At 36.9% G+C, this 11,804-nt stretch overlaps 2 protein-coding genes and 1 long non-coding RNA gene across 6 annotated transcripts in view; 2 read left to right on the forward strand and 1 right to left on the reverse strand.

The window, feature by feature from the left end:
• Positions 1–2,039, forward strand: part of LOC112161509 — a 10,878-nt gene extending 8,839 nt beyond the window's left edge. For both annotated transcript variants that reach the window (XR_004949226.1, XR_004949225.1), the window contains exons 2-3: positions 1,215–1,552; positions 1,685–2,039. This is a non-coding gene — a long non-coding RNA (uncharacterized LOC112161509). The remainder of the gene's footprint in view (positions 1–1,214; positions 1,553–1,684) is intronic.
• LOC112161506 (myoferlin) overlaps positions 1–11,804 on the reverse strand; it is a 25,073-nt gene that overhangs the window by 7,303 nt on the left and 5,966 nt on the right. For 2 of the 3 annotated variants that reach the window (XM_036215623.1, XM_036215624.1), the window contains 23 exons: positions 9,457–9,519; positions 9,326–9,370; positions 9,190–9,220; positions 8,998–9,113; positions 8,785–8,911; positions 8,617–8,720; positions 8,460–8,528; positions 8,343–8,386; positions 7,800–7,882; positions 6,795–6,919; positions 6,606–6,719; positions 4,849–5,232; positions 4,657–4,766; positions 4,384–4,576; positions 4,029–4,184; positions 3,826–3,957; positions 3,569–3,729; positions 3,008–3,122; positions 1,670–1,772; positions 1,437–1,576; positions 1,200–1,364; positions 946–1,033; positions 733–810 (listed from right to left, as the gene is read on the reverse strand). In XM_036215623.1, the coding sequence (XP_036071516.1) occupies positions 733–810; positions 946–1,033; positions 1,200–1,364; positions 1,437–1,576; positions 1,670–1,772; positions 3,008–3,122; positions 3,569–3,729; positions 3,826–3,957; positions 4,029–4,184; positions 4,384–4,576; positions 4,657–4,766; positions 4,849–5,232; positions 6,606–6,719; positions 6,795–6,919; positions 7,800–7,882; positions 8,343–8,386; positions 8,460–8,528; positions 8,617–8,720; positions 8,785–8,911; positions 8,998–9,113; positions 9,190–9,220; positions 9,326–9,370; positions 9,457–9,519 (2,746 nt within the window). The remainder of the gene's footprint in view (positions 1–732; positions 811–945; positions 1,034–1,199; positions 1,365–1,436; positions 1,577–1,669; positions 1,773–3,007; positions 3,123–3,568; positions 3,730–3,825; positions 3,958–4,028; positions 4,185–4,383; positions 4,577–4,656; positions 4,767–4,848; positions 5,233–6,605; positions 6,720–6,794; positions 6,920–7,799; positions 7,883–8,342; positions 8,387–8,459; positions 8,529–8,616; positions 8,721–8,784; positions 8,912–8,997; positions 9,114–9,189; positions 9,221–9,325; positions 9,371–9,456; positions 9,520–11,804) is intronic. The other variant, XM_024296670.2, reaches the window with a different exon arrangement.
• The window catches only part of LOC112161595 (leucine-rich glioma-inactivated protein 1), a 23,500-nt gene continuing 21,560 nt past the window's right edge, over positions 9,865–11,804 (forward strand). The window contains exon 1 of the mRNA XM_024296840.2: positions 9,865–10,176. The gene's annotated coding sequence lies outside the window, so the exon portion shown is untranslated. The remainder of the gene's footprint in view (positions 10,177–11,804) is intronic.

Below are 11,804 nucleotides of genomic sequence, written 5' to 3' on the forward strand. Positions count from 1 at the left end.
TATGTTTGTAAGTAATTTATTTATTTGCCTTGCCTTTTGTCTTGATTTTGTTTCTTAAAATTTGATTATGTTTATGAAAAGCACTTTGAATTACACCAGTTGGAAAACTTGGCTTGAAAATTTGACTTAAATTTGATCTGAAATTGACTTGATTTGACTTGTTTTGATTTGGTATGACTTGATTTAATTTAATTAGACTTGATTTGACTTGTTTTGATTTGATTTGACCTTATTTGATTTAATTAGAGATGATTTGATTTAATTTAATTTTAATTTGATTTTACTTTGATTTAAATTGACTTGTTTTGATTTGATTTCATTTGATTTAATTTAATTTTAAATAGATTTTTCTTGATTTGATTTAATTAGACATTACTTCATTTTATTTGATTTACTTTGATTTGATTTGACATGATTTGATAAAGTTTTAAATTGATTTTTGTTTTTTCTCTGTAACTCCAGTGTTTCCTTCACTGCTACATATTTGTTCTGGATTCTCACTTTCTTATAATTATTATTTTACTATTTTGTTATTGATATGATAGAGACAGTTCATATTTTTCCATCTGCACTTAACCTATTTTTAAGCATTCATGTCAAGCACCTTGAAATGTAACATTTTATATAAAAAGTGCAATAGAAGACTGTCTTTTTATTTGGCAAATAACAATGTAAACATCCAGAAATGTATTTATGATGACAAATTCCACTTCATGTTGGTGTTGTTTTTACCGGAGAAGCTGTTGTGATCCATGGAACAGAGATTCCTGCCTTGGTAGACGTACACCCTGAGATGGTAAATGTACGAGCCTAAAGGAAGAGGATTTCAAACTTTTTTAACATGCATCACTGAGTCCCCGCCAAAGAATTTGGGAGGCTGTGATTAAAACGTCTTTGATCAGCGTTAGAGACAGGGAAAGGATCTTATCGGACCAAATTACTCACGACTGAAATGACAGGAAACAGTGGGGGTCTTGGCACCGAGCAATTTGTCTGCCTCTGTTCTACTCGCCTTTTCTTTAACATCAACACCCTGCCAACAAAACACAGGCAGCTACTAGGAAGAAGCACTTCTGAGAAAAGCAACAGTATTTGAGAAAAAACTGAAAAGTATGAAGTTCCAACATTTCTCAGAGCTTTAGTGCATAATAATTCCAGGAAGTGACTCAGATGGCAAATTCTAACTTGTTCTAACTCACCAATGCTCCCTCCAGCTTGAAGATGGCAGAACAACCAGAGCAGTCAGAAGGGACCATCTTTCTCCTCCAGCGGCGGCGACGAAAGGTGTCGGAGCAGCGCTCCTTACTGTGAAACTTTGAACCAAACAGGGACGAGTATTCCCAGCCTTCTTCGGAATTTTGCCTCTGCAGAAGAAACAAATGAGTGAAGATATTCCAAATCTGCTCTCCTTTTTTTTAATTTACTCTTTCCTATACCTTAGCGACAATCCTTTTCTCCGGTATTTTCCTCCTTGATCTGATAAGTCTCTTCCTGCGGTGGACATGGAACATCTTCTCTGCTGCAACCCAGGAACCAGGTTTCTCATTAGGGGGTAGGACCACTCCGTACTCCCAACCTGGTGTATATGTATACAAAAATATGTGTTTATATTTAAAACATTAAAATAAAATAAAAAAGTAGAAGTTAAGAAACTATTTTGAAGTGTAACCTTTCTCATCTACAGGTCTGTTGCTGTCAAAACTCCAGTCGCCCTCCCAGGTCCATCCAGGAGGACACTCGAACTCTTCAGGGCTCTGAAGCTGTTCCCCATTCTATGCAGCACACAGATTACCATCATTCACATAGAGTATTTTCCCCACTTAGCAGTAAAGAAATAAAACTTGTACAACAAGTAAGCTATTTTTATCTATTAATACAAGTGACAAGTGCCTTGATTTTTACTTTAAAGTTGCCTCATTTTCTGTGGAAAAAATCCAACCTCCGCCTTCTTTTTTTAAGTTTTCATTATGGAACTGATTTAGGACGTCAACTTATAACTCAGACATAATATAGAGTTTATTAAAAGATCCAAAAACTCACTGCGACACCTTTTTTAATGTCTGAAAAATGTCTCATAGTCTAAATCTGCAACTTTTAACACTTAGAAAACCAGTTTGACTATTTATCACCAACCGAACTTCAGCGAGAGCCAAAAATTACTTTAAAAAATACATGTTTTTAATGTTTTTTTGGCTATTAATTAATCAATTTATTAAATATAGCTTTTAAATCTTTACAACGATTGTATTATAACAGTGTTATATTTTTCTATATATCACAATTTTAACCTATTTTATTTTTTGCAACAGCACACATGCTCCTTTCAAAATAAAATACTTCCTGAGTCAAATTGAGTGTTCCTGATGCAGCAGATTTAGTGTAAGAATTCAAGCATGGTAGTTTTTGTCATTATTTCTTATTTTACTATTACATTTAAGCTAGACAACATTGGCGTAGAATCAAATCTTAAAAAAAAATGCTGTGCATTAAATACTTAAAGAACTTTGCCTCTAAACACCAAAGACACACTATTGTCCAGCTGATAAGAATTTACGCTTTTAACTTAATTTGATAATAAAGCATCTAATTTATTTACTCAATTATCTGATATGTTAAAAATCTAAACAAAAATACCAAAACTTAACTTAAAAAAATCAAAACTACAAACCCAATAATAAGACAAATGTGTCTCTGGTGCTTTAAGCTTCAGACCCTTACTTTCAATTTTTAGATGCATATATGTAAATAAATGCATGACCTCTCCATCACTTAAGCTGTTATTTAGGCATTCAGACAAGAAATAATAGCACTAATGAACGTTAATTGCCAGCTACATGGCAAAAAACTAAAACACACTTAAAAAAAATACTATCCATGAAGCAAATATGCAATGTTTACCATAAAAAAGCATAGATAGAAAGCCTTATGTGCTAAAACTAGGTACATAATTCACATTATTCCACAGACAAAAGGATTTATGTGCTTAGCTAAAAGCGATAAAGCATACCAGGTCTGTGTACGGCTCAGCTGCAGGCTTCCACTCTCCACCAGGAAAACGGGTTTCATTCTGGAAAACTTCGTCTGTGAACTTTGAGTGGCCTGCATCTGCCTCCGTCAGCAAGCTGCAGATCACCAGACATCACAATCACAAGAAAAGTAGGAAATGAAGGAAAAAGCTATTTTGGCAAATGTGTGCATAAACTTCTATCAGGCTTCGATTTGAGAATTTAATTGATTGTTTGGCAATCATTTTTAAATCATTTATTCTTAAAAAAAGGAAATAAATTGACTCACATTGCAAACAAATGGACTCAACACTTTGTAGAAATATTTTAGGGGTTGAAATTGTACAAAAGTTTAGATTTTGCAATCATAACTGTCACTCATTTGTTCTAAGACTGTGTGAAATATGTCTTTATAAATTGAAATAAATAAATAGGATATTTCTAGGTAGCTTTTGTGACTGTTGAGCGACAACAGGATGTTGGCGCTTAAACTCGTGCATTCCAGTAACCTAAAAAAAACTGTTTGTGTGATTGTATGCATGATACAGAGATGCAGTACATACCCTCGTTCTGGTTCTATAAACCAACCTCCCTCCCATTCCCATCCCAGGGGAGGCATGAAGCTCTCTTGTTTGAGTTTGATTTTTCCGGTAACATCCGAGAACTTGGGACAATTGACCAGTGCGGCGGTTCCCCATTTTCCAAACAAAGCCTGATTCTCGTACTTTGAAGTGACAAAAGATGTGTTTTTTTTTTAAAAAAGTTGTACGATTCAAAAAAAGTTTGTGAAGAAATTCATATTTGAATTTTTTTATATTACCATTTCAGCACAGATGCTGAAGCTTCCTTCAGAGAACTCGTTGAACTCTTTCTCTTGAACGGAGAGGCCGAGCCACATGTTGACACGGAGTTGAACGGGAATCGTCAAACCTTTGTTTTTATCCATGGGATACTTAAACAAAGAGAATAAGTTGGTTTAAAAGGTGTTGCTTCAGAGGGGACATTAAAGGTTGTGATTATCACCTGCATGAAGATGGTCTGAGTCTTTCCACAGTGTTTCCCACAAGCCTGTTTGCTGTGACTTGAGTACAGGACCTGGTGGGCTGGGATTCTGGCGTAAGCCACTCGCTGCTCTCCTCTGAACATCCAGATGATCACATCAGGTATGCTATTTTGAGGCTAATGAAAACACATTTCAAAGGATATCATCGTCAGCTGCATGTTCCTGCATACATACTATCAATTTAATTGATGAATTGATTTATATTTCTACAATCAAACCAGGAGGATCTATTTTAGGCAACTTGTTAATTGAATCAAAATGAATCGATCCGTATTTTTAAAAAATCGTTACAGTCCTCATATATACATCAGAGACCTCTTCTGCCAGCTGCTTGATTCTCTCCAGCCAGAGCTCAATGTCAGCGACAGTAGACCCAACATCTTTGGCTTCTTCTTTCATTTTGCAGGCCATCTCCATGATGTTGTACAGGGCCGCATCCCGCAGATGCTTTTTTTTGAGATCCAGCACTGTGACATTGTACCGATCCTCCAGGGCCGGTAGCATTAATCTGGAGTAAAAAGTCAAATTTGATCAAACTGCTGCGCATGCGTCAAACTCAACTAGCCGTTACAGGTTTGTACGTTTTACCTATTAAGATCGTCAATGACGCCGTCAATGAGTTTGAGCCAAATCTCTGTCAGTCGGGACTCAGGCTCCTTGGCCGAGATGGCTGCTTTCAACAAATTTAGGTTTGATTCCTGAAAATAGTTAAAACACAATCAAGTAGCACATTTTCAACTGACAAACATGTTGATGTGAAAGAGATTGAAGTCTTCTTACCATCTGGTCAGCAGTGAAGAGGAGCATGTTGATGGCGTCCAAACGGTGACTGATGTCCTCCCAGTAAGAAGTGAGGATCGCCACTGGCTTGAAGTCAGCCCAGGGTAGGTAATAATATTGATTGTCTGTAGAGAGAGTTTGGGTATATTTATATGAATGGTGTGAAATGAAATTTTGTCTGATAAACATCAGGTTTTGGTTCGTACCATCAAACACAGCAAAGCTGCTTTGGGTTGTGGACGGCATGGCTTTACAGGTGGAATCCAGCTTGTTGCCATAGTTACCCATGCTGACTTCAAACTGGATTGGCCCTCCAGGCTCCTGTAGCATGCAGGCAGTATGGAAGACAGCACACAGAGAGTACTTCCTCCTGCGCTGGTACTTCTGAACCCAAATGGAAAGAATATGGAAAAGTCAGAGATCAGTGGAACAACATTTGCTGTCAAGAAGAGTGTTCAAAAGAATCCTGATTGTCTTTATAAACAGATAAATCCCTTCAGAAAAATATCTGCTTTTATTGTTATAATTTAGAGCCCCTAAAGGGACATTGAAGTAGAAAAAAACTGAAGTAAAAAAAATGTTTCTTCTAAAAATTGAAGTTAAAAAACAATAAAAATTCTCATTACTAACTGGTGCTCACCAGATAGCAACTGGTGCACACCAGTTAGTAATCAGAATTTTGTTTTTTTAACTTAAATTTTTGGATTTTTTTCTGGTGTGCACCAGATACTACCTAGAATTTTTTTCTTGAACTCTTAGAAATGTCTTTTTTCTTCAATCTTTAGAATTTTTTTTAAAGTTGCTATCTGGTGCGCACCAATTAGTATCGGGTGCACACCAGACAGCAATCAGAATTTTTGTTTTTTAACTTTTTTCAGTCACTATCTGGTGCGCAGCAGACACTACCTAGATTTTTTTTTTTTACTTGAGATTTTAGAAATGTCTTTTATCTTCAACCTTTAGAATTTTTTATTAAGTTGCTATCTTGTGCGAACCAATTAGTATCGGGTGCACACCAGATAGTAACCAGAATTTTTGTTTTTTTAACCTAAAATCTTTTGAATTTTTTTGTCAGTCACTACCTGGTGCGCACCAGATACTACCCAGATTTTTTTTACTTCAAATTTTAGAAATGTCTTTTTTCTTCAATCTTTGGAATTTTTTTTTAAATTGCTATCTTGTGTGCACCAATTACCATCGGGTGCACACCAGATAGTAACCAGGAAAAAAACACAAATTTTTTACTTGAACTTTTAGATTTTTTTTTTCAGTTACTATCTGTTGCGCACCAGACAGTAACCAGAAAAAAATTTTTTGCTTCAATTTTTAGATTTTTTTTTTTCAGTTACTATTTTGTGCGTACGAGTTACTCTCTGGTGCAGACCAGATAGTAGCCACAAAAAAACTATGTTTTTACTTCAATTTTTAGATTTTTTTTTCATTTAGTATTTAGTACGCACAAGTTACTATCAGGTGCACACCAGATAGTAACCAGAAAAAACATTTTTTTACTTTCAATTTTTAGATTTTTTTAACTACTATCTGGTGCACATGACTTACTATCTGATGTGTACCAGATAGTAACCAGAGAAAATATTTCTTTAATTTTTTGAAATTTTTAGAATTATTTTTTATTACTTTGATGTCCCTCTGGGGGCTCTGTACCGGATAAAAATGTCAGCTAGGAGAAAATCTGTAAAGAAAAAAGACTCACAGGATCATAAGACCATGATAGACTTCCAGTAAGAGAGGTTTACCTGTGCCACCAAGATGTCATCATTTGGAATATCATCCACACTCTTCTCTACTTTTCTATCCAAATGCACAGAAAGCTCTACAAGGACCCTTCCTCTGTAAGCAACTCCTTCTCCCTGCAACACGCCAGAATGCATTTTAGAAAAAAATAAAGTTTACAAGTTTGAACACTTGAGCTGCAGTTGTCTTACGTTGCCACAGTTGAGTTCGTCAAATCTGTCAGGCAGGTTTCCAAACTCTCTAGGACTTCCGTACAGATTAACAAAGCAAGGTCCAAAAGTTGGGAGGAAACCAACATCTGACGCTGTGGAACCCACTGACAAAAACAAGCATTGTTTTTGGAAATTTTACCAAACAAATGCAGCAAAATATTTCAGCTGTACTGGTCGGATGGTAAATTTATACTTTGTATAATTTGTGCTTTTATTCTGAAAATATGTTATTTCTACATTTGTTGAAACTCTTATCATTTTTGTTGTTATTTTGTTGGCTTCTTATTAAATGCGTTAGATCTTATTGATCCATAATTTCTACTAACATATTAAAAGCTTAAGCGTGTTTTAAGGATCACTGCAAAAATATTAAATCAAATTATTTTATAATCATAAACCCACGATTCCTCTGATTAAATATCGACGTGTTTAAAGCCATTTTTATCGGGTAAAAACTGTTTATCAAAACTATATATATAAGCTAATCAGAAAGTAGTTGTGTCATAGCAACTGACTTAAAATCTTCTTTTAATCCAGTTGCTATGACTCAACTTCAGGACACTGGACAAACGTGGATGAATGAGAAACTTCACCAATATGATCAAAAGTTAAACTTTAATTTATAAATAAATATCAGAAAGCCTGAAAATAGTAGAAGATCTACTTTAGAGGAAAATTGATTTGTGGATTTGAAGTGATGAAATAATTTCTGGATCAATTTTGATCATTATTGTTTATTTTTTCAAAGCCAGCACTAGTTTACTTGTATATCAAACAGTGGCAGTTTTCATTTCAGGCTGCAAAGAGTCAAAATTGAAAAGTTACTTTTTTTACGTAAGGAACAAGAGGGAAATTGCATCTACTTTCAGAGAATGCATTGTGAGCTTCAATTATTCAGTTATAAAAAAGCTTATGCTAGATGTACTGTAAATAAAATGTCTTAAAACTGAGAAAACCAGCAATAATAAAAATGGAGAGGATTACCTTCAGAGTCGCCACCAGAGTGAGATATTTGACTTAAATTTAAAAACGTTGTTCCAATGACATCATTGTTGATCAGACGATCCCTTAAAAAGCAAACATGTCAAACTAATGGTGTGTTTTGGCGATACGATACATATTGCAATACATTGATCACGATACAATACATATCGTGATATATCCCAAGATTGTACCAGAACAAATTTTTACTATTTTTCAAAGAGTATGACTTCGAAAAAAACTCATGATTTACAGACCTTTAACGGTAATAAAATTGTACAATTAATTTCTTTATCATGATACCTGGCTCACAATACAATACGCATTTCGGTTGGTTTCTCTAACATTGTCTGATTTCAACAAAAAAATATTTTTCACAATAAGAAAAAATAGAAAGAATGTGCTTTTGAATATCACCTTGTCAGCATTTTAAATCAGTACAAGTATTGCCATTTATCGCCAAATTGATTTTTTTTTTCTACACCCCAACGTCAAACCCTGGTTTCAACATCCACAGCAGTAGTGAAAATAAAGAGCATTGCTTACCAGTCATACATGGTTAACTTGATGCATTCACACATGGATGGGAACTATAAAAAATATACAAAATTGTAGGTGAGGGTTTTGGAAATTAGAACCATATATGTATACTGATTTTCTTACTTTGACATGGAGATTGATGACCTGATTCCATTCTGGATTTGCATTTTTCTGAATTTTTTTAGTGCACTCCTACAAACAAGCAAAAAATAAAGTTCAAGTTTACTAGAAAATTTACTTTTTTGTACAAAAAACAACAATTGAAGCCTAAAAAAAATACCTTTTTCCCGGCAAAGTTGACTTCTAAGTACGGATCGACCAAGTTTTTCTTGTCTACTTCTCCTCCAAAGAATTGCTTCATTGTCTGAACAACGGCAGCATCCACTACCAAACAATATTGCCAAACATCATATAATGTTCTATAAAATGTTAAAGGTGCATCACTTACTCTGTGGCATATCTTCAGCACGATAGACTTTAAGGCTCAGCGTGGCTATCCGCATGATGACCCCACTTGGTATCAACAGGTTACTCTCTATGTCGTCCTGCTCAGCACTGACCTGTCTATTCTCCATCTGTAGCCAAGATCAATAGTTTCCACGGTCATTTTCAGCACTACCCAAAAAGCAAGAAATGTGATGAAAGAAGACGATGATGATACCGGTGCTTCGTCTCCAGTGCCCACAATGATTATGTTGACTTTCAGGTATCCTTTGCCCCCCTTGGTGGAGTCATCGGGATCCTCCAGCAGGAGCCATTTCCTCATAATGGCATGACCTGTAGATAATACACATCAATTATTGAAATCCAGCATCAATATTTAAAACTTTTTTTAACAAATATTCCTACTGACCAGGTTGGTTGTAGATGTAGCCCAAATCCAGCTAATTGTGAGCAGGGAAAAATATGTTTTTTACACAAATGTACGAAAATCTATAACTGCTAAATTTATAAAGTTTGTTCAAATGCGTTGGTTTAAGTGTCCTTACTTTGACAATTCCCAGTAGACTGTCAAATATGGCAGAATTATAGACCTGTGAAAATGAACAAAACAGCAATAAAAATTGAGGAAAGGTTAACTAAACCTCTGTATATGTGTGACCACACAAAAAGGTTATACCCCAAAAGAGATGTGCTCATCAGACAGGTCTGAGAGGGACATGTTAACGTTGTAGAAAAACATCTACGAAGGAGAAAAAAAAAGTTAAAAGCAATCCGATTGGTCAAAGTGTTGTACCATTCATTTTTGAGTGAAGCTGGAAATATTTCTTATAGGGAGTCAAGCACTTTGACTGGTCGGTCGGTCGGTCGGTCGGTCGGTCACGGCAAAGCTTCCTGAGTGTAAAAGTTTCTGCGTTTCACGCCGCTCGCTGGAGCCTCCGATCAGCTGGCTGACACCTGTCATCGGCTTCGAGGAGCTGTCAAACGCTCGCAGACCCTGCTCGCCCCGCCCGCGCCGCCGAGGAGTAAACCTCGGAAATCTACGATCTTTGAGCCGGGATTTTCGGGGATCCAGGCGGTCTCGACCCTCAAGAACAACTACGGACACGCTCAGGTTTGCGCTGCTAAACGCGCGGTCCATTACAAACAAATCCTTTTATTTGAATGACACTTTCACATCGGAGCGTTTGGATTTCCTGTGCCTCACGGAAACATGGCAGCGGGAGATGGACCACACCCACCTGAACGAGCTGTGCCCCCCGGACTGCTCCGCGCTCAGCACCCCCCGCCCATCTGGACGGGGCGGGGGTGGACTGGCTCTTATATCCACCGGGACCTCTTCCCAAGCACCAAACTGAACTCGGACTCTTTTACTTCATTTGAACTCCAGATCGTGAAGGTTTGATTTAACCCTTCTTTTTACTGCATTATCATTTATCGACCCCCTGGTCCTGCCAGAGTCTTTTTGGATGAGTTTGAGGAGTTTCTGTCTGGTATTTTAAAGTTTGATAAAGTGCTTTTATTGGGAGATTTTAATGCCCATTTTGAGGATTCTTCTTGTGTTTTTAGTTCAGAATTATCATTTTTAATGGAGTCCTTTAATTTTATTCAGCATGTAACAGGTCCCACCCATGTTAAAGGTCATACTTTGGACTTGGTGTTTTCTCTAGGTCTAGAAATTCACCAACTTTGTCTGGAAGACAGTCTTGTGAGTGACCACAGCTGGATCTATTTTAATGTGACTTTTCCTCTCTTACCTTCTCCAGCTCCTCTTGTGTCACAGCGCCGTATTCTAGATCAGAATGTTTCTGATAGTTTTACTGACCTGTTTGACATTAATTCCTTTGAGAGCTTTTATGATGTTGACTCTTTTATGAATTCGTTTAACAGTCATTGTGAGACCATTTTAAATCAGGTCGCTCCTGTCAGAGTGAAAAGTGCCTATCCCAAATTGTCTCATCCATGGATGAATGAAGAAATCCGCAGCTCCAGAAGGTTGTGTCGCAAAGTGGAGCGTTTATGGAAATCAACGAATTTGGAAGTGCATAGACTACATCTTAAAGATCTGATCTGTTCCTTGAATGAAATGATAAAGCAGGCCAGATCTGCCTTCTTTTGCAAACTTATTTCTTCTAATAAGAAAACGCCTAAGTTTGTCTTCAGCACTCTAAACTCTCTCGTTTCACCCTGCTCCTCCAAATTCCCGAACCTTTCTCTGCCTGACTGTAGCTCATTTCTTCAGTGTTTCTTAGCTAAGGTTTTGGATGTTGGAGCAAACATCCCTCCTTTAGCCCGTGTTCAGCTCTCTCAGAGCCCACACTGTTCACACTCATGGTCCAGTTTTGCTCCTGTCTCAGTAGAGGACATTCATTCTCTGCTGGAAAGGATCAAACCTTCGTCCTGCCCTCTTGACATTATTCCCACCTCCGTCTTTCTAAAAGTGTTCCAGTGTATAGGTTCCACTGTTGTTGACCTCATTAACCTTTCTTTGAAATTAGGATCTGTCCCTAACTTTCTCAAACACGCTTTGATAAATCCTGTTCTTAAAAAGCCTAATTTAGACCAGTTAGACCCAAATAACTTCCGACCTATATCGAAACTTCCTTTCATCTCCAAAGTCCTGGAGAGAGTGGTCGCTGACCAACTAAACGTGTTCCTGGAAGAACATAAAATCTCAGATTCTTTCCAGTCAGGCTTTAGGAAGAATCACTCCACTGAAACAGCTCTCTTGAGAGTTTCTAATGATGTTTTGATGGCAGCTGACTCGGGCCAGTACACTGTCCTCGTGCTTTTAGATTTGAAATCAGCCTTTGACACCGTTAATCATAACATTTTAATTCAACGCCTTCACAATGATTACGGTCTCTCTGGGTCAGTTTTAAATTGGTTTATTTCATACCTTAGTGGAAGAACTTTTAATGTGGCTGTCGGCTCCCTATGCTCTGCAGTGAAAAAAGTAAATTGTGGCGTTCCCCAGGGCTCTGTACTTGGCCCTATTTTATTCATTTTATATTTGATCCCTCTTGG

The sequence above is a fragment of the Oryzias melastigma genome, linkage group LG15 (assembly GCF_002922805.2).
Source record: "Oryzias melastigma strain HK-1 linkage group LG15, ASM292280v2, whole genome shotgun sequence".
Classification (NCBI taxonomy): Eukaryota; Metazoa; Chordata; class Actinopteri; order Beloniformes; family Adrianichthyidae; genus Oryzias; species Oryzias melastigma.